This window comes from Canis lupus, chromosome 4, assembly GCF_003254725.2.
Source record: "Canis lupus dingo isolate Sandy chromosome 4, ASM325472v2, whole genome shotgun sequence".
Classification (NCBI taxonomy): domain Eukaryota; kingdom Metazoa; phylum Chordata; class Mammalia; order Carnivora; family Canidae; genus Canis; species Canis lupus.
The window spans coordinates 49,838,423-49,865,525 of NC_064246.1; the positions used below are offsets into that span (position 1 = coordinate 49,838,423).

At 35.1% G+C, this 27,103-nt stretch overlaps 1 protein-coding gene across 6 annotated transcripts in view; it reads left to right on the plus strand.

The window, feature by feature from the left end:
- The window catches only part of GABRB2 (gamma-aminobutyric acid type A receptor subunit beta2), a 251,373-nt gene that overhangs the window by 74,316 nt on the left and 149,954 nt on the right, over nt 1-27,103 (plus strand). For all 6 annotated transcript variants that reach the window (XM_049109174.1, XM_049109173.1, XM_049109175.1 and 3 more), the window contains one exon: nt 17,117-17,337. In XM_049109174.1, coding sequence (XP_048965131.1) covers nt 17,117-17,337 — 221 coding nt within the window. The remainder of the gene's footprint in view (nt 1-17,116; nt 17,338-27,103) is intronic.

Sequence of the window (27,103 nt, forward strand, 5' to 3'; positions counted from 1 at the left end):
TTCTACTTTTTTAATATTTTGCTCTTTAACATACTGTATTAATTTTTTTCTCAAGTTTTTGTTAGCAGTGGGCTTTCCTGAAGCAGAAGTCTGAATTCAAGATTACAACATGTACCTGAGAGTTATTCATCTTAAATCTATTTTAATCCACTTCAATCCCATTTTTAAAATAATACTGACTCATTGATGAGATAAGATAATAGTCTTATAGAATATTTAACTTAACTGTTTTTTGTTTTTGTTTTCTTGATTGTATCCAATTTTTATATAATAGAACCCTTCTGCCCCTTCATCCAGAATTATTTTTGAAACGTAGCCGTGCATTAGGTTCTCTATTCATTCCTAGAATACAGCAGTAAGTAAGATATAGGGGAGCTTCGTCTTGGTATAGTTTGCAGGCTAAGAAAGAAAGAAAAATCAAGAGGTCCTTCCTAAATAACACAGAAATATCACATGTAAATGGGAATTCTGCTAGTTCTTTTTATTACATGGTCAATGAGTTTGAGAAATTCAGTAATGAATAAGGTTAATAAGTTTCTCAGTAATAAGCAAATCCATAAGAAAAAAATAGAATGCATGTAGTGTTTTCCTAACACAATTGAACATACCACACTTTCCATGAGAAACATCTTAGTAGAACTATTTTGTAGAATACATTTTGGTCAGACTGATGATATATATGAAAAATCATAGCACAGTCAAGTAAGAAATATAATGAAATCTAGAATCTGAAGTCAAAAAGAATACTTGTTGTCCACTTTTCAAATTTCTTCATAGGTGGCAATTAAACATGGAAAAAATACTCACCTCAAAATAAAATAATCTTCTCAAACTTCTATGCTTAATAAGACACATTGGATCAATGGACTTTTATGTCACTGATCTGCAAAGATGTATTTTAAAAGAATTAATATGACCTTGCTCATGCCTCTGAGGTACCACTTTTTAAAAACTGAAATATAATTAACATACAGTGTTGTATTAGTTTCAGGTTATAACACATTGATTCAACAATTCTATACATTCTGTACATTACTCAGTGCTCACCACAGTAAGTGTAGTCACCATCTGTCACCAAACAACTTTGTTATAATATTATTGACTGTATTCTCTATGATGTACTTCTCATCTTGAAAGGGCACCACCTAATTAAGACGGATTGTAGGTTTGACATTATATAGGGAAAGCTACTGTGCTATAAATAGATTTGATGATGGTTCAAAGATCAACTTAACTAGTTTAGATAAGGCAGTATCAGTATTAATGCACATTAAAGTTGCTTCTTTCTGCATGAGACAGTCTTTGAGATTCTTGAGATCTTGAAGGGCATCAAAAAGAAGGAATGATGCTGGACTTTGAAAACTGTCACAGTAACTATGTTGCTATAAAGTCATCTCAATTCTTTCAGTCACGACTTTCAATTCTTTCAATCAAGATAAGCACCATTCTCTCTAGTGTGCATAGGAGGCTGGAAGACTCCTCTTGTTGGGGGCTGCACAGAAAGTAGGTAATCTAGTCATTGAAACTCCAGTTCTATCAAAATCTATGAATTTAATAGATCAACACCTATGCTCTCTGCAGCATTAGGCTAAAACCAGCTTTTGTAACTGACTTAACACAATAGAAGTTTATTTCTCACTCATTGAACAAATGAGTGCATTTGTTCCTTTTTGAACAGGCAGCTTTCCTTTTCACTGTGCCCTAGGGACTCTGGTTCTTTCCGTTTGGGGGCTTTGTCATTCCCCAGAGTTATAGAAGGATAGAAAAGGGCCACCAGGTTAAGAAAGTGACACATTGTACTGGCTTGCATTTGTTAGCCTCAAAAAAACAATGAAGAGAGAGGAGGTGAGAGGGCTGGGAAAAATAGTCCTGGGCTTAGCTTGATAAATTGTAAGAATTATGAAGTGTGTGTGTGTGTGTGTGTGTGTGTGTCTGTAGGATAAGACTATAAATTTGTAATACTTGGAGCACTGCATTGAGAAGATTGCCTGAAGAAAAGGTCCAATATTTGTAGTTACTCTGGATTGTAATATTTTGAACTATTTAAATTTTCTTTATCATAATGTTTACATAGTATTCAAATTTTCTACAATTAATTTTATGATAATAAAAACCAATAAGCATATTTTTCAAAAATCTGAGAAATATGCTTATACATCATGCAGGGCGAAGACTAGAATGGGATGTTAGGATGCACAGTTTAAAAGGATTATCAAATTCTGGCTCTACACTTGCAACGGCAGAAATGTAGGCGGTAATCATATTCAGAGAAAGAAGGATGCCATTTGACCTCAGAAATCCTGGCCTATTGATGCATTCAGTAAATATTAAGAATATATGATACAGACAGGGCAGTGGCAAAGCTCTGTGCCTAATGCCACTTTCCTCTCAAATTTTTGTTTTAATTGGCTTTGCCTCCAAAAGTAATCATGTGCATTTCTGTTTCATCTTAGCACATCAGGTATTCTCTTGGAGGCATTGACTAAGCATATTCTCTTTGTTCCAGCCTGGGTCTGCAGATTGGCCTTCTCAGCTTCTACGAGCTTGTCAAAGGTATAAAAGCAATGATGTGTACTTATTTTAAAATGTCCTTTCTTTTTAATACTGTCAGATCTCTTCAGAGGCTACTGCTTCAGAAAGAATGAGCCTATCTCATGCCGAGCAGAACAAAAATAAGCATCTAAAATATTGGAAAGGGTCTACATAGCACTTTCTGTCTCTATCACTTCCTCATATGTCTCTCTTTTCCTGTAAAATCAACTGCTTAGAATTGAAGGAAAAACTAAAATAGCCAAATAAATTAGGATAGGCTCCACAATTGCAATATGCATAAATAAGGTAAGACAAATTTATTTGAAAGGAAACATAATATGATATAGAATACATTATAGCCAATCATGACAAATGCTCATGGAAAGCCATGTGGAATATTTGTTTGCCCATTCCCTTCCCCCTAAAATCTCTTCCAAAGGTATTCTTTTGCAACTGACAGATTAATGCGCCATTGTAAGAAACTCCATGGGAGATCAAAAACTCAAGAAGCATCTTGTAAATAATTTCATTTTGATGTACTCAATAGTAATGTGTACCACTGGCCAGTATGCTATAGGCTGAAAATAAATTCTTAAAACTTAGAAATGTCAAAGATCACTTTGAAACCACCATCAGTTATACAATATCTGGTCGAAGTAGTAATTTATATTTATGGTAACTCTATGAATTTGTTTGATTTGAAAACAGAATGGTGATATTTATGTAACTTCTGTTATTCAAGGTGAGTTTTAAAAAATAACTTAATAGTGTCATGTCAAGTGGCCATAATGCAATTTTCCTTGACGATTTTAAATATATCTACATATCTCAAGTAAAATTTTTCCTATTAATTCAGTCAAACCAATCTTTCTGTATCCTGTAGCAACAAAGACTTTGTAACATTAATTTTTTACTTAATACATTTGTGCAAAAGAAAGAAGAGTTGCAGCTTTCCTTATATTTTTACAAAATATCATGTAAAAAGTGGGTTTACTAAATAACACTATAAAAATGCAAAATTATAAAGCAAGTGATTGCTTTATAAAATGATTATTTTTTGCACATGGTCACTTAACTAAGTGTCCCTGATATACTTTTTGTAAGTGAATGGTTCAGTAGTATTAAGTATGTTTATATTGTTGTGTCACCAGTCTTCAGAACTCTTTTCATCTTGCAAAACTGAAACTATGCCCATTAGACAATTCTACCATTTTTTATCCTCCCAGTCCCAAGAAAACATCATTATATTGTTTCTATGAATTTGACTACTTTAGGATACCTCAGACGTTATCTGTCTCTTTCTGACTGACTTGTTTCACTTAGCATAATATCTTCAAATTTCATCCATCTTGTAGCATGTGTCAGAATTTTCTTCCTTTTAAAGGTGGAAAAGTAATCCATTGTATATGCTACATTTTATTTAACTATTCATCCATTAATGGGTATTTGGTCTCTTGGCTATTTTGAATAATGCTGCTATGTGCAAATATCTCTTTAAGATCTTGCTTTCAATTCTCTTGGATATATACCCAGAAGTGGGATTGCTGAATCATATAGTAATTCTATTTTTAAGGTTTGGAAGAACTACCATACTGTTTTCTATAGCAACTGCATCACTTTACATTCCCACCAAGAGTGCACAAGAGTTCTAATTTCTCCACATCCTTGTCAGCACTATTTTCTCTCTCTCCCTCCCTCCCTACTCTTTCTCTCTCTTTCTTTTTCTTTCTTTCTTTCTTTCTTCTTTCTTTCTTTCTTTCTTTCTTTCTTTCTTCTTTCTTTCTTTCTTTCTTTCTTTCTTTTCTTTCTTTCTTCTTTCTTTCTTTCTTTCTTTCTTTCTTTCTTTCTTTCTTTCTTTCTCTTTCTTTCTTTCTTCTTTCTTTCTTTCCCTTCCTTCCTTCCTCCCTCCCTCCTTTCTTTCTTTCTTTCTTTCTTTCTTTCTTTCTTTCTTTCTTTCTTTCTTCTTTTCTTTTCTTTCTTTCTTTTTTCTTTTCTTTTCTTTTTTTTTTCTTTCTTTTTCTTTTTCTTTCTCTTCTAAGCTAAACATGCTTTAGTTTGCTGAAAATAGTTTCCCAGTTGAATTATTTCTGAATAAGTGCATTACTATAGATCGTACCCTACAGTCCCTCTGATTATTTTGGTCTTCTCAATAGTAAGGTATACACTCTGCCAAACCAAAGCTATTTTAATCATTCTGTAGGGTCAAAGGGAGTTAATGAAATCACCTTTTGTGTACAATTGAATCTATTTTTATTCAGGAATACGTGCATATATAGTATTTAAATCCCAGAGAATTCTCAGGGATCAACATTTGCCTTTTCCCCTCGAGAAATAACTTATATATGCCCATGATTCTTCTAGTTTCTTTGTTGTTCTATGTAACTTCGGGGAGAGAGACGAGAGAGAGAGAGAGAGAGAGAGAGAGAAATATAATTTCCTCCCTCACTTTTTGGAAGGAGTGGAGCAGATAAGAAGCAATGTTGAGAAATGATGACTCACAATCAAAACTGGCAGTAAGGTCAGTGTTCAAGAGCCAGCTCATTACGGTACTAAAAAACATGGGCTCCATGGTCAGAGGTTTCCCTAACCAAATCATGACTTAGAAAATTATTGGCTGAGTGACAATTGGAAGAGTGACTCACATATCCATGTTTTTAAATTTTTTTTAAGATTTAGTTTTGATTCATTTGAGAGAGAGAGAGAGAGCATGCATGAGTGAGGGGGAGAGGGGCAGAGGGAGAGGGAGAAACAGACTCCCTGCTGAGCAGGAAGCCCTATGCTATGCAGGCTTGATCATAGGACCCTGAGATCATGATCTGACCTGAAAGCAGATGCTTAACCTACTGAGCCACCCAGGCATCTCCATGTTTCAGCTGTGTCACCTGGAAAATGGATAAATGAAAATAATGATGATAATAGGAGAAAATGTTTATAGAACATTTAATCTATAGCAGGCATTCTACTAATCATTTTTCCTTATGTGAACTTTTTTGCTAATAGGGACTATGATTTACTTTCTTTTATAGAGCGTGAGGTCTCAGGGAGGTTAAATAGCATGCTCAAAATTTCACAGCAGCTAGTAAGTAGTAAATAAATCTAATACATACCTTATAAGGCTGTTATGATGACTAATGAGATAATGCATGTAAAAGTGTTAGCCAAGGACCAATGTTGGGTATTAAAATTGGGGAAAGACTTTAAAATAATTTGAGATAAACTGAGAGAAAAAAAGCACAAAATTATAGGGAACAAATCATACGCACAAAGTGTAATTTTGATGTTGATTATCTCAGGGTGAACTAAGTTTCCTACTGATGGTGCATTATATATTAAGATGGGAGAGATAATGTTATACTGCCTCAATTTTTTAGCAATCCTTGGAGTTAGTCCCATCATCACTACGAAGATTAGTCTGTCATAAAATGCAGAGTGAACTAAGCAAAATAGTGGAAAAGCTCATTGTCTTGACTAGTGCATTTTAGTTTCACATACAAGAAAATAATCAGTCACTTCTGAACTTAGACTTCCCTTATGGGTGATCTTAGGTGCAGCTCTCATGTCCCGAATGTGTCTCTAACAATTAGTCAGAGCTGCAGCCATGTATTTCTTCTGAAATGCTGCAATTGAACATCTGGTGTGATGGCTTCTATTAAGGGGGGGCTGAGTTTTACTCCATTACATTCTAGTTTAGGAGATTGTGAATGTGAAAATATTGCCATGACCTATAATTGGATCAGCAATTTGTGGGCTCAGATGTGGGAGACAGAGAGCATTTTAAAGAGCTAGGAATGTGGAAAGGGCTTTGTGGGAATATTTGTGCTTCTCTCTGAGTTCTTTCTGCTCTGGATAGATAATTGTGTCCTTCAGAAAGTCTCATTCTCGGCCGTGGGGACTTTGCTAGTAGAATTCAAGGAGCTGTAAAAAACTGAAGCAAACAAGCAAACAAACAAACAAAAAACAGTAGCTCTGAGGGTATTGGAGACATGTGAGAAAGGGATGAAAACTCACTCTCAAATGCCTGTGAGTGGAGAGAACAAATTCCTTGGTGGATTCAGGAGTAGTGATTAGTAAAGGAGGGTTAAAGAATCAAAATTTGAAACCCATAAGGACAAGTGAAGAAGTGAGAACAAGCTTTAGTCTGTCCATGAGTATTTATAAGGCATCAATTATGTTAAAGAGAGATGCTCGAAACACTTTGTAAATAAGTGGCGGCATGGTTTCTGACTTCGGAGAACACAATATGGTTTAGTTAGGGAGGTTAACTCCCTATTCTAAATAACATCACAATAGGTAAGAGTCCAATTCAACAATGCTTAGAATGCTACAAACCACTGCATTAAAGAATTCAGAGGGGGAACAAGGATGGTGGCAGAGGAAGAAGTGGGAGAGTCCTCTACATGCTTAGAGAATAGATCAGATTTGGGAAGGCAGACAAGGAAGGGCACAGGGAAAAGAATAAAGTAGAAAGTAAAAATGTGTTGGGGAGGTAGAAAAGTTTAGTTTAAACAAAAAGTTCAGAAGAGTGATTTGTTGAACAAAAATGGAATGATACAGAATCCTAGAACATCTGAAACTCAAACTTTGAAAACTCTGTAACTCTTAATTTGTATTCATTCACTTTGGATGAAAAAGCAGAGATGCAGAGAGGTGAAGTGAGTAGAACAGACCTTAAAGAGGAGTTTGGAGTTTACAAACAATGGATTGAAAGCTTTTCGGAAGAATCCATTGACTCAAACTTCCATTTCAGTATAGAGGATGATGTATGTATGTATGTGTGTAAGTGTGTGTGTGTGTGTGTGTGTGTGTGTATACAGCTATCAAAAAGAATGAAATCTTGCCATTTACAATGATGTAGATAGAACTAGAGGGTATTCTGCTAAGCAAAATAAATCAGTTGGAGAAAAACAACTACTGTAGGATTCACCCATAGGTGGAATTTAAGAAACAAAACAGATGAACATAGGGAAAGGGAAGGGAAAATAAAATAGGATAAAAGCAAAGAGGAAGATAGACCATAAGACTTTAACTACAGAGGACAAACTGAGTGTTACTGGAGGGGAAAGTGGAGGGAGATGGGGTAACTGAGTGATGGGCATTAAGAGGGCACTTGATGTAATGAGCATTGAGTGTTATATGTGACTAATAAATCACTAAATTCTACCACAAAATTAATAACACACTATATGTTAGTTATTAATGTTAGTTAATAACACACTATATGTTAGTAATGTTAGTTAACACACTATACTATATGAACTTGAATTTGAATAAAACAAAAGAAATAATTTATATTTATAAAACACAATATAGATTACAAAAATAATTAAAAATCTCTTGTCATCTCACCATACTGAGATGCCACTGTTTATATTTTCTTTAGACACCTTTTCCCAATATATATTTATATATTTCTCAATGGGACCATCTTGTGCATATTTTTTGCAATATTCTTTAAAAACAGTAATATAATAATATGTTGAGAACATCTATTTATGTCAGTAAATGTTTTTACAATGTTATTTTTAATTCCAGCATGTATTCCATTATATATTTGTACTATATTGTATTTACTCAGTTCCATGCTGATGGTCTTTATTAATTTTTTTTGTTAATATAGGAATAAGTATCTTGGGGAGATAAATGTCTATGTGTTGTCTTTTATCCAGTCTTTCAAATATTTCACTAGATAGTTTTTGTATTGCTATTTTGCTAAACTCTTTCTTTAGACATGAGAACACAGTGATAAGTTCAAAAAAGCCTCATATTTTCAGGGAACGTACGTTCTACTTGGGAGAGATAAAAAATAAAGTAAACCAATAAATAAATAGGACTAGTTGAAAAAATGGTCAGTGGTATAAACATAATAGAAATGGGGGATGTGGAACACCTGGGTGGCTCAGTGTTTGAGTGTCTGCCTTTGGCTCAGGGCAGGATCCTGGAGTTCTGAGATCGAATTCCGCATTGGGCTCTCTGCATGAAGCCTGCTTCTCCCTCTGCCTGTGTCTCTGCCTTTCTCTGTGTGTGTGTCTCTCATGAATAAATAAATAAATCTTAAAAAAAAAAAAAGAAATGAGGGGTGTGATAAGACTGCTGGTATTGAGAGGAAGATGGTCAGGAAAGGGCCTGCTGACTAGGTTTGATCTTTGAGTTGAGCTCTGAGTTTAGAGCAAGAGCCAGTTACACTCAGGTACATAAACTTTTCCAGTTACTCAATTGTTAAGACAGTTTATAAGGCTGAAAGAGCTTGGGGTATTTGTAAAACAGAGAAAAGGCTTAAGTAGATGAACTTAGTGAGTTGAGGTAAGGGAAGAAAAGAGGTTGTAGGAGGCGAGATGATAGAGGCATGCAGAGTCCAGGACATGTGGGACCTTTAAGACCATGGTAGTAAGTTTGGGTTTTATTCTAAGTGAAATGGAAAGCTTCCAGATGATATTAACCAATGGAGACATGACTGCTTTATATTTCTACTATCCTGTGAAGGCAAGGGTTATAAACAAAGAGACCTAACAGTGGCATTACAGTCAAAAGTGATGATGATTTAAACTAGACTGTAGTACTGGGGACAGAAAAGTAAGAGACTTGTAATTGTAAATAAAGTTGTCAAAATATACTGTTTAATTATTTTCTACAAGTATCTCTAGGAATATAAACACCAGAACAAAGAGGGTATGCACAATTTAGACCTCTGTACATATTCCTAAGTGTTCACAAGGAAATCTGCACCACTTTACAGGCAATGGTAGTTCTGCCATTTACCAGAAAGTATGCACAATATTTTCTGTATACACAGGAATAAGAAACAGTCTTTGCTCTCAAGGAGGTGACAGTTTAAGGTGTTGAGATTGCACTTACTATGTATTTACTGTGTCTTCCTATGGCATTTACTTAGGTGATAATTTCCACATCAGATGTAAAGTCTTTTCTTTCACGAAGGGGTAAAAACAGAAGTTATTAATTAGAGGAATAATCTGGCATCCTAATCTTTGAATTCAGTCTCTTATATCATATTTTTTGAAAGTGGAAATTCCAAACAAAAACAATGAAAAACTTTTCTAAACATGCCCCATATTAAAAGACTATGCCCAAAATGATAGTAAAACTGATAAATGTGCTATGTTGAACAAACTGTCATGGAGTTTTATTGACATGGGACTTGCATTATGTCTCCCAAATGTATATGTATCTCAAGCTTATGTGCATAACTTGAGTCCAAAATATTCCTCTGAGCTCCATTTACCAATATCTAACTTCTCTTTTCTATTTGATACCTTCCTTTATAGTTCCTAAATTAAACTTATAGTTCCTAAATCACAGATTCTACTGTCTTATTTTTTTTTTTTAAAGATTTTATTTATTTATTCATGATAGTCACAGAGAGAGAGAGAGAGAGAGGCAGAGACACAGGCAGAGGGAGAAGCAGGCTCCATGTACCGGGAGCCCGACATGGGATTCGATCCCGGGTCTCCAGGATCGCGCCCTGGGCCAAAGGCAGGCGCCAAACCGCTGCGCTACCCAGGGATCCCGATTCTACTGTCTTAAAAAAACATTAGCTCTGTCTTACAAAAGCCAGAAAGTCAGATTTTTAGCTCAAAACCTCACCTTTGACCTAGCATAATACATTAAAGGAAAATAACAGATGATTGTATATTAGACACAGTTGTTATTTCAGCAAGAGGTAATTAGGATAAAGCACAAAATCATATTTTCTTTTAAAAATATGAAAGCCTAAGCAGAGAGAGAAAGAGATTTTTCTCTGAAAACATCTAGTTTTTTTCTTAAATTTTTATTTATTTATGATAGTCACACACGGAGAGAGCGAGAGAGGCAGAGACATAGGCAGAGGGAGAAGCAGGCTCCATGCACTGGGAGCCCAATGTGGGATTCGATCCTGGGTCTCCAGGATCGCGCTTTGGGCCAAAGGCAGGCGCCAAACCGCTGCGCCACCCAGGGATCCCTGAAAACATCTAGTTTTAGAGGCAAAACATTATCTAGAAGATCTCAAGAAAAAATATTAATCAGGAAAGCTCAAGATTTTAGCACAGTAGCAGTTATTGTCAAGCTTAGAGACTGTAGTTCCAACAAATAAAGCAAATTAAATAACCCACACATTATTACTGAGGAAAATAAGCCTTAAACCCTGGGCAGCCCCTGTGGCCCAGAGGTTTAGTGCTGCCTTCAGCCCGGGGTGTGATCCTGGTGACCCGGGATTGAGTCCCACATCGAGCTCCCTGCATGGAGCCTGCTTCTCCCTCTGCCTATGTCTCTGCCTGTCTCTCTGGTCTGTCATGAATACATAAATAAAATCTTTAAAAAAAAAAAACCTTAAACCCTGATCATTGAAAAATAAACTGATAGATGTCCTTATGTCCTCAGATGGCAGAGTAAACACATGTGAAATCACCCTCCTACCCCAGTATATTTTCCCCAAACAGAAGACTAAAGAAAAGGACATAAAGAGATGGAAAATGATGTAATTAAATTTATTTTTATTTTTTTTAAAGATTTTGTTTATTTATTCATGAGAGATACAGAGAGAGAGAGGCAGAGACATAGGCAGAGGGAGAAGCAGGCTTCCCATGGGAAGCCTGATGTGGGACTCAATCCCAGGACTCTGGGATCACACCCTGAGCCAAAGGCAAATGCTCAACCTTACTGAGCCACCCAGGTGCCCCTGTAGTTACATTTATAATTTTTCTCATATACATAGCCTTGCTCTGAAAGAAGAAAGGGAAAGCTCCATTGATTAGAAAAGATGAGGTCTTCAGAGAACAATAACAATACAGCATATGGAAAACCATAGAGATAAATGAAGATAGAGAGAATGCTAAAGCTTGGTAACTGGACAGCAAATCAGGCCCATGTATGAGTATAGACCACAGAGTGCACTCTGCAGACTTAAGATAGGATAAGATTCTACACTGTACATCCAGAGTGGAAGTCTATAGTTGGGAGCAGGATCCAGGAGAATTCCACTAGTTTGTGAAAGGAAGGTGTAGAAAAATGATCCTCAAGAAGATAATTCTCATTATTTAATAATAAAACACATTAAATGGCTTATGTTGGTATTTACTTCCTTTGGTTTGTCTTATTAAAAGTTAAACATTGTCAGTCAAATTGATTGCATACATCATTTCAGGTTGAGGTGAATGAAGAGAAATAGAAATTTGGAAGCATGCAGGAAAAAAAAAAACCCACAGTGATTATAGAAGTCAGCCTAATACTCTTACTACTTTCACAGTTCTAAAGTGTCTACCCCAAGATATTTGTTAATTACAAAGGAAAATGACAAATTCCCAATAAAGAAGCCTGGCAGATACAACCTCAATCAACTGTTCAAGGTTAATATCATCAGAAATAAGACATATTGACATCATGTACCCCTTATATGATGCTCTTGGATGATAATCTTGCCCAAATGGTATAAATAATCTAATCATAAGCATGCATCAAATTCAAACTGAGAGACATTCAACAAAATAAATGACGAGAATTCTTTGAAAGCAGAGACATCATCAAAAAGGGACTGCCGCCAGAGATTGAAGGAGGCTAAGGAGTATAAAAACTAAGTGAAAGATGGTATCTTGGATTGGATCCTGAAACAGTAAAAAAGCCTTGGTGAATAAATGGGTAGTGTTCTAATAATGTCTACAGTTTAATTAACAGTATTACATTAATGTTATTGTCTTGGTTTGATATTGTTTTATGGTTTTGTAAAATGTTAATTTTAGAGGAAGCTGTGTGAAACTCTGTACTAGTGTGGTTCAAAATATAAAGTTAAGATAAATATAAAAAGAAATTTAAAGGAAAACAGCAAAAGAAGAATGTTTTATCTATCTCTGCCTGTATCATTTACCTCTATCTCTATTTCAAAATATCCAATAGCAAGCAGTAAACACTGAAGCAGAAAAATGTTCAAAGAGCATGAATAAGCAATTTGCAAAATAATAAAACAGTTAAGAAATATGCACACAAATTATTTCATACTATACCTTTTCTAGAAGAGTAAGCCAAAGAAACAGGAAAAGTTTGAATCTTTGTATTAGAAAACAAATTACAAAGATAGCAAAAAACAAATATAAGAAATATTTTAGATATTTAGAAGATTTTAAAGTGACAATATGCATTTGAACACCAAGTCAACAAAGTATTTCTTAGAAAGAAATTATTTTATTACTAGAAGCAGCCTTGGGGACTCCCTAGTCCAGCTGCCTCATCGTACCAATGAGGAATTGTGAGCTTATAACTGTTTAGTGGGAGTCTTTTCAGCCCATCCTTATGGGGCCGTTTGTCCCTAAGTATGCACGCAAGAGACTTAGTTTGTAGCATTAGCCTGCTTTTCCCTCACAGATGTCAAAGCAGTTTTGTTTACCTTAATTTCTAAGTTAATTAACTTTAGTTGTTCTTCTGAGTTGAAAACATGTGCAGAAACAAGAGAAGATTCACTCAAGGTCAAAACAGAGGAACATAAAAAGTCTAGGATATGAACCTGAGTTGGTCTGACCCTACAGACTATTTTTTTAAGCAGTTTTAAATTTTATTTTTTAAAAATTTACCTATGTAAAAATACACTCATTCTGGTGTACAGTTCATGAGTTTGACAAATGCCTAGTCATGTAACCACCAGCGCAATTAGGATGCAGGATAGTTCTATTACCCCAAATCATTCCCTTATGCTGGCCTTTTATAGATAATCTTTTTCCCATCTTGAATCCCAGGGAACTACTAATTTATTCTTTGCCCCTATAGTTTTACCTTTTACAGAATGTTGTATAAAAGAAGTCATATAATTTGTATCCTTTTGAATCTGGCTTCTTTTATTTAATATTCTGTATTTGAAAACCATTGATGATGTTGCTTATATCCAGTGTTTGTTCTTTCTTGTTGCTGCGTAGTATTCTTTCATGGATGTACTGGTTTATCTCTTCATCCACTGAAGAACATTCATCCAAACTGGCTTCCAGTTTTGGCAATTAATACAGAACTGCTATAAATATTTGCACACCAGAGTAAGATTACTAGATCGTTTGTCAAATGTATGTTAACTTTATAAGAAACTATCCAACTGTTTTCTAAATGGCTGATAATTTATATTCCTACCTGCAATAGATAAGATTTTCAGTTGCTCTCCATCCTTACAGCACTTGGAATTGTCAGTTGGTTTTTGATGCTTTATTTTAGCTTTCCTTTTTCTTTTAAGAGAGGGAATGGAGTAGAGGGAGAGAGAGAGAGAATGAACTTAAGCAGACTCCATGGTCAGCATGAAGCCTAACTGGGGCTCAGTTCACAACCCTGAGACCATGACCAGAGCTGAAATTAAGAGTCAGATGCTTAATTGACTGAACCACCCAGGCACCCCTTATTTTAGCTTTTCTAATAGGTTAATGATGTTTTTTTTGCATCATTTCAAATGAAGTGATATCTATCATATACATATCATATACATATCTATCATTTATGTATCTTCAGTGGTATCATTTGTCTATTTTTTATGGGGTTGTTTACTAAGTTTTGAGAATTTTTTAGACATTTATATATTTTGGATATCTGTCATTGTCAGATGAGTGATTTGCAAATATTTTCTCCCAATCTGTGGTTTGTCTTTTTATTCTAATAGTGTTTTTCATGGAACATAAATTTTAAATTTTGTTGAGGTCCAATTTATCAGTATTTTGTTTTATTGCTTGTGCTTGTGAGCTTATATCAGTCTTTGCCTAACTTTAAGTCAGAGAATTTCTCTTACATTTTCTTTTCAGAGTTTTATAGTTTTACAGTTTACATTTAAGTCTGTGACCCATTTTGAATTAATTTTTGTTAAGGTGTAGATAGAGTATGGGTAAGGTAAGGGTATTTATTTATTTATTTACATATAGATGTTCCTGTGATCCAGACAGTTTGTTAAAAAGATCATGTTTTCTCCAATCTGTGGCCATTGCATCCTTGTGAGAAAATTTGAAATGAGCACATTTATGTGGGTTTATTTCTAGATTCTTCTATTTTATTTATTGACCTATATTTCTATCAATACTACAGTACCACCCTGTCTTACTGTAGCTTAATACTAAGTCTTGAAATCAGATAGTCCTCCACCTTTGCCCTCTCCTTTCAAAATTGTTTTGTCTATTCTCATTTTCTTATGTTTTCTATATAAATTTTAGAATCAACTTGCGCATACCTATAAAAAAATCCTACTTGTATATTGATTGGGATTGAATTTTATTTACAGATCAGTTTGGGGAGAATTAAAATCTTAACAGTACTTTTCAAATCCAGGAACATGATGTATCTATTTATTTGCCTTGGGCTACGTTTGTGTGTGGGGGTTTAATGAGATAAAAGAGGGAGAATAAATAAAACAAACAATAAACTCACCGTTGGAATGATCTTTCTTCACATTTTGATTCCCTCCCAATATACATACTATTATTTTTTCATAGTCCTTAAGAAGGTTTTCTCTTCTTTCTTTTCTTTGTTATTATTTCCAGAATATTTAGGTGTAATTAGTGGGAGAAATAGCCTGTAGTGGGCTTACTGCATCTTATTCAGCAAAGTCACCTGATTTTAGTTGTGATTGTCTAGATCCTTCTTGCATGATAATGCCATGGATTGAGAAGTATCCAGAAGTGGCTTATCTTGTTTTGTTCTTTTTGGTTTTTTTTTTTTTTTTTTGTATTTTTTTTTTCAGTTTGAATAAACCAATTGTGAATGACTTCCAAAAGGTGGGGTTGTTAAATGTAAAGGATGTACTTTTTCTGTGAATGTTCAAAGGATTTATCTTGGGTGGATAGAGGCTTGGAAGAGAGGATGGAACAGAGAACTACTCTTTCTTAAGTCCAATAACATTTATGTAGATTCGGGAGTTTCTTCTATTCATGACAGTGTTATTTGGTGTGTCATTTAAAAATAAATAAAATGAATATTGATGAGACAGCAGACTTACTAGAGTCTGTCTGGGTGCACTTCTTAGCAGGCTTTGCTTTGCTGACAAATAACAAGAATTAGCATATGACACTGGTTATCAAGGTGGTACCATTTATTTAGGCCCAAAGAGAATACAGTTTTGGTGTCCAAACACATCTCAGCTAACTGATAAACTCCAGCACCTTCCAAACAGTATTATCTCCCCTAAATATTAAAAGGGTTTATTATCAAAAAGGCATAAATAGCTTTATCTTCCAATAGAGGTAATAATCACATTTTCAATTTTATCTCCAAGATTAGAAATCACAAAATGTGTTTTCTTAAGCATCATATAAATTGCTTATTTTATTTATGTCCTACTTCTTAGGTTATAACATATTCATGTAAAAAATGTATCTGGTCCTTTTCCTTTTTCTAGTTATTTAATTCGTAAGCCTACAAGGTTGTTTTTATTATAAATCAGGATGCTATTCTAGAGATCCTCATACTATTTTTTTTAATGAAAGTAGAGTATTACCGAACACTTCAGAGCACTGACTAAACTGATCCACTAGAGGAAATTTCACCTACAATTATTTGATATAACTTGAAGATATTGTATCTTTGGTTAAAATAGAAGTTTGATTCTACACTTCTCAGTCATTCATTCACTAGGACTGTGCCCTAGGACTGTGCTAGCTCTCAGGTTACAGAGATGATTTATACATGATTCTGTTTTTTTTCAAAAGCCCTCAAGTAGGGCATTGTGAACTGATTTTAAAATAGAATGGTAATTATCTTTTCAAATGAATATTTGGTCTTTCATTAAGTCATTCAAATGAGAGTGAGAGAGCAATTACAATGTACCCATAGGCCTCTAATAGATAAAACATGTCACTATATATGTAAATGATTTATTCATAATATATAGCTTTTTGTAGTTTACAAATTGCATTTGAGTTATACATTTATCATAATAATCTTCTACTTAGATCAGGTATGTATTAAAATCCCCATTTATAGTTAATGACACTTAACCAAAAAGAAGTTGTATAAATTTACATGCTAGAAATAATTGAGAAATGCTGGATTTGGGACTCCAAGGCCAGTGCTCACTTTATAATAACTCGTCGTTTCTCCAAAACTGAGAGCCTCTTATTGATTCAAAATTCTGGGATTAAAATTCTTACAAAATACTGACTGCATTAATGTTGTTCAGCCAAGAAACTACATAAGTCTCATTGTAAATATCACCTCTCCTGGGAATATCACTTTGATTAGACTGGTTAGGATTCTCATTGACAAACTCTTACTGTAAAGAAATTAACCACTTTTTTTTACAATTGTATTGTGTCCCATTTAAAATAATTTTATGTACCCCACTTTGGGAACGACTAGTTAATTAACTAGTTAGTCCTTACCATCTTTCTTCCTGGGTAACATAATAAATTTCACAAGGATATATGTTCTCTTCACTTCCATATTTACAGTGTCTACCATGGTGCCTGACACATAGTGGTTGTTGAGTAAGAAAGGATTTAATAAATTCATATTTGCCTACATGTGAATAGTATATGTTTCTAGTGTATGGTTGTGTATGTTTTCTTTTCTTATGAATACTAAAGTGTTTGCCTATCTTCCAAGTGTATTTAGGTACAAAATAACCATTTTCTTTTCATATTCACAGGATTATACCTTGACAATGTACTTTCAGCAAGCCTGGAGAGATAAGAGGCTGTCTTATAATGTAATACCTTTAAACTTGACTCTGGACAATAGAGTGGCAGACCAGCTCTGGGTGCCTGATACCTACTTCCTGAATGATAAGAAGTCATTTGTACATGGAGTGACTGTCAAGAACCGTATGATCCGCCTACATCCAGATGGGACAGTTCTTTATGGCCTCAGGTTTGTACTGTCCATTTCAAAATTGAACTTTCCTGAATGAAATAGTTATTGTTTTTTATTGGAAAGTAATGTTGTACTGTTTTCCTTATTCTTCCTTCAATTCTGTCACAGGCAGTTAAATCTCCTATCCAGTAGACATCTGAGAGCTTAGGGGAGCATGTTTACAAGGGGAATTAGCCCTAGCTAAGAATAAGTTTTTCTGAATTATCTCCTAATATCAGCTGCTGATACTAAAGCTGCTTTCTTTAAGGAGTAAGGATAAACAATCAAGAAAGCTGAGATATAGGGTTTCCATACAACAGAAAAATTTTGAATGCTGAATACTTGTTTGAGTGTGGCAGATGCTCTGTTTTATAAATTTCTCCTAAGCTGCACGAATTGGGTCTGGTCCTCTGATGACAGGAGGCTTTTTGTGCCTTCTTACCCTCCAAGGAGCAGTCAGATTTGCAAATAAATAAAGTTTTTATCCCATATTTATTAATAATAAATTTATACTAGTAAATGTACTTTTTGTCAGAAAATAATTGTGATGTTCTGCTGTTAAGGTGAGGGTGAATTGTAAAATAAGACAGTTTCTTCTTTTAAAGTTTATTTTGTATAGAAGCAATAGATAGTTTCCTGAAAGAAAATGGAAAAAAAGATATCTATCTTACTCTGAAAATTGCATTATTACAACATAAAGGATTCCTCTGAGTTATCGGGAAGAAACTAAATTCTGAAACATTCAAATATCTCTGATCTGTTTTAAATACATGTGTGGCTATCTTATTATAATAATGGTAGTAACAATAGGATTATTCATTAGGGGTTAAGGGTCAAATATTGAGTTAAATGCTTTCCATGCATTGTTATAATTAATCCTTACAGCAACTTCATAGATTAGAAAGTGTTATGCTCTTTATTTTCAAATTAGGAAACCGAGGCTGATGCCTAAAATCAAAGCAAATAAGCTACAAAGATGAGATTCAAACTGAGATCCAAGTTCAGAGCCACAGCTCTTAACCACTACACTGGGATGCTTCTTATTTCCTCATTTTTCTTATCTGTCATGTCCTGTTTACATTACCTGATATATTCAGTGTGTCTGACTGGCACATTGTCTAGGGTGCTTATGAACCAGCTGCTTTGTTTATCATATTTTTAGAGAGAGTGGCATTTGACTACCAAGGGAGAATGGTTGAGGGTGGGGCACAGAGAAAGCATGTGTGTACTCTGTCAGCCACCGGAGGTAAGAAGATGGATTGGATATGAGCAGTAGTCATATTCATGTTTTAGAAAATAGAGAAGCTGCAGAGAAAGGAATTGACTGGCAGTGTTGGCAAAGATTCACCAGTGATGGACATTGAAAGCACTAATGGAAAGAATTGTGTTAGTGGATACATTGTGCTAAATTTACCACTTGGAATTATCTATAAAGCATTTAAAATGGTGAGAGGGTGACCGTGTGGGCTATGGAGGAGATGGGGGTTCAAAAGAGGCTCTAATTCACACTTTTTAAGACTGAAGCTCATAGAGTGGTCAGAATCCTGAAGAAGGCGGAAAGAGGCATAGAAATAACACCCACTCTATAGTGAATGAGAGTGAACTGGCAAGTGGCAAGTTTTGGCTAAGCACCAGACCCAGTGCTGGAGGCATTTGCTCAGCGAATCACTTAATCTGCACAGCAATCATGCAGAAATTACCCTGAGCTCTTCCCATTTCCTTGGAACACCTACCTTGAAAGTAGAGAACAAGTTGTATTCATTCTCCTTGGTATACCCAGCACTGAAAAAGCACCTACACCATAAATGTGCTCAATAAAGTTCATTAATTAATTCTGAATCCACAGATATGCAAAATAGAATGGATGGGAAACTCAACAATCAGAATGGGAAAATCAACAATTAGACTGTCTTTGGAATTGAGAAGGAATTGGCTTCTTTATATTATTATATAATCAGACAAAAACATCGATTACTGCTCACTTGTATCATTAAGACGCACTGTATGACATTGCTGTAATTCAAACTCACAGTGATAGGATATCATCACTCTCTCCATCCCCTCTTCCAACAAGGGGTCTTGAACACATCTGACATTTGCAAAGTTAACACTACCTGACAGAGAAGGCACAAGAATTTTAATTGTTCTATCAGTTGTATTGTTAATGCTGACTTTGAAATTGATAACAAGATTTTTCAGGAAATTTATGGGTATCGTATTCCAGTTTTTACTGATAAATAGTAGAATGATTTGTTTCATGGCTAGAAATTTAATGCAGACCACATACTCTCTTTTCATCTCCAGGAGGTTCATTTGCAATATATAAATAAAGCAAATTCAATTAAAATTACCATTGCTAAGGTTGATTCCACTGTACATGGTCTCTTTTCCTACTTACCCTTAAACTCCTCTCCCATTGACATTCACACGCATTGGCTGAGAGAAAAGATCCAGAGAAGAGAACATTCAGAGGATCTGAGTAAGCTTCTTTTGCAGGGTTTAGTTCAGTGAAATAGTCAGGTAATAAAACATAAGGAGAAAGTAGTATACCAAATATTAATGCCTGTTTAATTTTTTTTAGAGAAGGAGAGTGGGAGGATGGGCAGAGAAACAGGAAGAGAGAGAATCTTAAGCAGGCCCCTGATGCAGGGCTGCATCTTACAACCTTGAGATCATGACCTCAGCTGAAATCAAGAGTCAGACATTTTACATATCGAGCCACATAGGTGCCCCAGTACTTATTTAATTTTGTTATTGGTATATAGGTATTCATTGTGCTGTTCTTTGAATTTGTCTGTAGGTTTGAACATTTTTTATGATAAAATTTGGAAATGGAAAAATGCTATGTTCCAGAGACCTGGGAATATCTGATTGTAATATCCAGGAAATATTCAAGATTTAAAAGTCTATAGCCAAGAAATGATATTTCTGATCTATTGGAGGTAGAGAATCTTCTATATATGACATCTACTTTCAGGAGCTATGTCTGAAATGAGATTACCATATCTCAAAGGATGTGTGGCTCAGAGGGTGGGATCCATGACGATAGACAACCAGGCTAAGCCATAACCTAGGAAGGAGTAGTCAAAGCCCTTCAGTTAAAACCTTGATAACCTCCTTATGAAATCAGTTGTTGTCTTGCATGAGTGGCCTTTTGTGTCTGGCTCTACACAACAGGAGCTCTGAGTACACTCATGCTGATATATTGTGTTTGGAGAGCAGGAGTTTTGAGAAATAGCACAGCAGCTACTCAGCAAGCTCGCATTAAGGTACAGTGACTTTGAGGAGCTCAGAAAATGGAGATGGAGATTTAGAAATAAGGAAAATATTTTAGGTGCTACCGTTATAGGCTAGATGTTAACAATTTTAATTCTGATTGGATTTTTTTCCCTCATCACCAAAAGCACAGATTAGCAGCTTACTCTCGGTTATCCCAGTGTTCTTCTGGTTGATAACTGAATTAGAGATTCAGAGAACAAAGTTTAAATATTGTTCAGATACATAAATGAATTCAAGTGGGCAATGCAACCAAATTCCTTAATAAAGAATAATAATAATGAAACTTAGATTTTAGTTTGGACTTTTGTAACAAATTTATTTTTGAATCTTGAGTGTCTTATAAAGGTTTTAATTTCCTCATATGTGAATCAAAGGGGTAAATTAGATGATAGCAATGTTTTTACAACCCAGTCATCCTCTGAATCAATAATTAATGAATCTAAAAGAATATATAATAGAACAACGACTAGAAAATGAAACTATACATTTGGAGTAGCATAGTAATTTATATATAATAAGTGTTCATTGTTACTATTTAATGAATAAATGAATGTGGTGATATTTGAAGGCTGGCAAAGCGAAAGCTTCACATATCAAGGTAGCCATTTTATATTATAGAATTTTAGTGCAGTTTACAAAATAAGACCCTAGGTCCGTTGTGTAGAACCAGAAGAGTGGCAGTGAGCAACTGGGTGGAAGAGAATGGGAAACGTCTAGCCCAGGCATATCTAGAGTGAAAAAGGGAACCACTAAAGAAAATATATAATGGAGCCAGTTAACTCCAGCCATTGCATTTGGCAACATGCAGTCTGGAGCAAGGAAAATGGATGCCTGGCTTGAGACCCAAGTGACATACCTACCTGTAAAAAGCTGCCCTGTAGCCCCAGGCCAGGGCTTCGTTTGTAAAGTGCACTTGGTAATTATTATTTAATCTAGCATTGTGTGATTTCTTAAAAAGACTTTCCTTTTCCTCATCATGTCTCATCGTGTATCAAGTTCCTCAACTTATTTATAAGATCTGTGGGACACAGGAATAATTAAACAAAATTATGAATAATGCCTTTTTGAAACTTCAATTTATAGTTTGCGGCTAAAGAATAATGAAATCTTTGAATATAGACTCTCACCTTCACTCTTGACTGGTTGATAGCTCAATTACACCAATTTGATCGTAAAATCAAATACCTCTTGTCTTTAACAATGCGATTTAGAGATTTCTGTCAGGAGATAGAGCTGGAGGAGAAAGAATATTTTCTCAGGAGTAATCCAGCTGGATAATTGGTGACAAACGACTTTCCAGTTGACGAGGCAAAATTCCTAGCAATTTACAAAGGAAATATTTCAAAAAGCCTAAGTATATATTTTTGCAAATAAGATTGTCCCCATCAAATCATTTTCAGAACACTTCAAGGGAAAATGATATAGAAAATATTGGATTTTTGTTAATGAATCCAGCTAAAGCCCTAGCAGATAAAAATCAAATTTATCTGATATTGGTATTATTAAAAATGTTACATAGACTTTAGACTGTTATTTACTTGAAATAGGAAATATCTGTTGGATTTCAAAAGTAAAAATTGCACAAGGAAGAGAATTAAAAGGCCTTGTTTTAACAATTAATGATTCTTATAATTACTCATTTAAGTGATTTCTAAATTTTTTCTCTATCTTCCCAAATCCCATAGTCCTGTGATTTTGCTAATGTATGGCACATGTGTTGTTGGGGATATATACTTCCATTTCATTATGCATATAGCAATATTTAACATGATATTTCAGTTATTTAGCAAATCAGATTTCAAAAAAATCTGATTAAGAAAGCAAAAACATGGGGGATCCCTGAATGTCTCAGTGGTTAGGCGCCTGCCTTCAGCCCAGGGTGTGATCCTGGAGTCTTGGGATCGAGTCCCACATCAAGCTCCTGCATGGAACCTGCTTCTCCCTTTGCCCATGTCTCTGCCTCTCTCTCTCTGTGTGTCTCTCTAAATAAATAAATAAAATCTTTAAAAAAAGGCAAAAAAACATCACATTTTGATACACAAGAAAACCTGAATTATCAAATGATGACTTTTTTTAATATAACAATGTACATTTTGTTAACATTTAGAAACTGAATCCAAACTGGACTGCATATTATTTATATCATAAGCATTTTATCACATATTAACAACTCTTTAACAAATATAATTGAGACAAAAAACTTTTCCTAGGAGATGATACATTTTTTTTAATTAAAAAATCTAAAAAGTTCAATTATGAAAATAAAATTACCTTTAATTCTACCACTATCTGTACCTTGCTTTCTAGTCTTCCAGATACTTTTCTAGTAAAAAAGCAAATAGGAATATTTTTAGAAAAGCAGATTTCCATTATACATACTCTTTTGTGATTTGAATTTTTTTCCATAACAATGGATGTATCATAAACATGTTTGCATGTCAACAAAACCCTCCTCATCATCATTCTTTAGCCATTATGGGACCTATTTGGAATATATTTGGTATGGTTTATGGTTTTGATATAAGATGAGAAATAATGTGGTTGTTATTATAAAATACAAGACTGCAATTTAAAATTTATTTAATATTTCAGTGACAGGCAAACCTCTTTGTGGCACAATTTATAATCTTATAGTTGTGCTATTATAATTTGTAGTGTCATTGCTTAAATAAATGGCTCTGGAGATGTACTGATGCTGATTTTATTAGGTCAGTTCTTATGGAAAGGATGGCTTAGTCTTTCAATAATAGCTGACCCATCTAAAAATAGCTGTTTGTCTTTTGGTGTGAGGGAGAAGCCTTGACTTCATATGGCTATACACCTTCCATATGTAACATTAGATCAGAAACATGTCACTTCTGATTAAAGGTTCACATTCTTAAGGAAAAATTCAGCAGGAAGCAGAAGGCAATTCAACTACCTCCTGCTATGTATGTTCTGTCATTGGGAAAATGGCAAAGGATAATGTTAGCTTGTAATGAATTTAGACAGCAGAGGGTTTTATTTATTAATTTTGCCTTCTTCTTCTATTCCTAAAGTTTTACCATAGGATATTAAACAACCAAATAGTCAAGTGGCCATCCCTCACTTAAATGTTGTCTATCAAACAATAAAATATCAGTTTTTACTCAGATTTCCTAATTGATTTAATGCCTTTTAATAGACACAGTGATTGCATTTTGTCATGCAGAAAAACAAATTTTATTAAGAGTATCAGATTTCAGCCAGGGTGTGAGACTCCACTTTTTAGATTTTCTCATTCTTCTAAGAAGAAAAAAAAAATCATTTCATCTACCTCCTCTTCTCTGAGAAAAAAAATGCGTACAAAGATACTGTTTTATAGAATATATCTTCTCTTAAGAGTAGTAAATAATTTTTAAAGGAATTTCTTAGGGCACCTGGGTGGCTCAGTTGGTTGAATGTCTGCCTTTGGCTCAGGTCATGATCCCAGGCCTGTGGGATCAAGAGCCTCCCCTTGGTCTCCCTGCTCAGTGGGGAGTCTGCTTCTCTCTCTGTCCACCGTCTCCCTCCTACCCCCACTCATGTGCGTGTATGTGTGTGCTCTCTCAAATAAATAAATGAAATTTTTACAAAACTTTTTTGCTCATTATTTTTACTCTATCAGATAAAATTATTTAGATTAAAAATATTTATTTTTTTAAACATTTAATTTATTTTAAAGATTCTATTTATTCATGAGAGAGACAGGGAGAGATTGGCAGAGACATAGAGGGAGAAGCAGGCTTCATGCAGGGAGCCTGATGCGGGACTCGATCCCGGGATTCCAGGATCACGCCCTGGGCGGAAGGCAGGTGCTCAACCACTGAGCCACCCGGGAGTCCCTAGATTAAAAACATTTAGAAATAATTTCTGACATCTCCAAATTTACCTCCCTTTCTAATGGATGAGAAGAGGGAGTCTCAGAGAAGAAAGGGATTTTGTCTTACATCACACAGTTAATGGCAAAGCACAGAGTAGAACCCCAAACTCCTAACTGCTAATCCAGGGCTTGCCCTAGTGCTTCTTCTGCTGCTACTGGAGTCATTTGGTTATTTGGAGTCATCATTGTGGGACTGACATTAGCTAGTAAGTCAAATCCAAATCTAAAACAGTTAAAATCAGGATCATGCTATTCTTTGGACTTGAGAAATGGAGGCAGTGTGTATTTAGCAGCCCTAGGAAATAATCCAGGGCTCTTTCTGTTGCTACATTATGCTGGGCTTTTTGATAGAAAACATATTTTTAAATATTTTTTATTTATTTAAGAGAGAGAGAGAGCAGGGGCAAGTGTAGAGGGAGAGAGAGAGAATCCTCAAGCAGACTTCCCACTGAGCATGGAACTTGTTGAGGGGCTTGGTCCTGGGACCGTTAGATTATGCCCTCAGCTGAAACCAAGAGTGGCCACTCAATTGAGCCACCGAGGTGCCCCTAGATGAAAAACATTTAAAGAGGAGAAGAAAGTTTGTCTAACTCCTTTTCTTAACTATTACCGTCTCATAATATTCCAGTACTCAGTGAGTCTCTTTCAGTGCCAGCTAGTTGGGTCCCTAGTTGTCCTCACATCTATTGATTTCAGTCAGAACTGAAACCAAAGATGTGAAAGGACTGCTGGGAAAAGATGAATGGCCAGAGACTCCAGGCATTTCAAAGCAGGGAGGAAACCAGCTCTATTCCCAGTAGAGACAAGGCTCTTGAATGGCAGGCCCAAAGAATAAGTACAATGGTGCCATAGAGGTAGTCCTTGTCTGCAAAGGGAAGAAGCATTCAAACTCATTGAAGGCACATTATTCGTAGGCTCATGAATGTATCTATATACAGCATTGCTATCCATAGCACATTTGGAGGTAGCCCTTGCATATTCCAGTGAACTCTCTGGATCCCAAGAATGCTGTGATCATGGAAAGAGGCCAGATCTTCACTTTTAAATTAAATTAAATAGTTAAATTATTTTATTTTATTTTATTTTATTTTATTTTATTTTATTTTAAGCAGAGTATTTTTCAGTGGATGATTAAAATAGTAGCTCTTGCATATATGTTTATATATATAGGTATATCTCTATTTATAGATATAAATATGCATATGTATGTGTGTATATATATTCAGACATATATGTCTCAGTAACATTTTTTTCTTCTGTTTGTCTTATGTTACATCTAAAGAAAATGGAAGGGGCTTCCATAAATCTAACTTTTAAACAGTGCAACTTGTCCTTCATTTAAAGATAAGGTTTTTTCCAATTACATTTGGAGTGACTTCTGTAATGTTCTGATTTCATGAAATCAGTGAATTTTGTTGGCAGCTTTTGCTGGCAACTTGTTTTAGGCAAAATGCAGCTAGACTAGTCCTTGTAAGGAGTTTAGTTATGGCAGATTTTTAATTAGACAACGACCTTTTCAGAGCAAATATAGATGAGCAGTTGTTTAATTGAGATATTTGTAGTAGTGCTAGCAGTATGAGTAGTAAAGTATACTGAATACTTTCTGAATTATCTTCATTAAACAACCCTGTGAAGCAAGCTACTGTTACTTCTGATTTTATAATTGAGAATACTGAAGCTTTGGGGAAATAGATAACTTCCTGGTTGGTTTTGTGCTCAGAATTGAACTCAAAGCCCATGATCTCAGTCACTTCTCCAGAGTCGAGAAAAATGCTTTATCTGTCCAGGTAGATGGATGCCAAAGACCCTTAGGGAAAGCAAGTACTGAAAATCTTGATGGAAGAAGAATGGAGAACCCAAATTTCCAAGGCTCCCAAAAGGAGCTTCTAATAATCATCTCTCCCCTAGAGAGACTGTCATAGTTACTGTTCATAAATAAATGAGTATGACTTTCTCAGTCTTAAACAGGTTCCACAATGGGGATTTGTGTACTGTTTTTGGCTAGCCTGTAGCCATTTCTACACATATGGCACATGTAGTGTATCCCTCAGATTTAAGTCTATATCATCACCTCTACTTTCATCCTTTATCCTTGAAGGATTTTCTACTTTATAATTTAGATGCATAAAGTTATTTTTGTTTCATGTTTTTGAACCCCCACGTTGAAGGAAAAGCAATGTGCACTATAGTTTGTAATTTGGGGTATAGGGATTTTGAAATTCTCCTCTTTTTCAGAATTATATAGCCATATTGTGGAGTTCGGGTGCAGGCTTAGGAAAGAAGCAACCACTGAGATTAGACGGTCAGTTAGCAAAGATATAATACTTTAGTGGAAGTGAGGAGACCACCTAGCCTCCACGGCTCTCAGAGACTCAAAGCCACCTTAAGAGTTATTCTGTCCATAGACTTTTCTGCTGGGTTGAAGAAGCTAAATTCTTCATGAACTGGGAAGTGATTACCCCAGTAACCTGTACATTTTCATGTCAGTGATTTGCAGGCATTCTTTCACTGAGATGCTTGACCCTAACTCTACCAACAGTATTCATCCTGGAAGGGAAAACAAAGAAAGGACTGAGCCATTCATTGTACCTCTGACTTTCAGATAACTACAAAAGTACCTTTGAC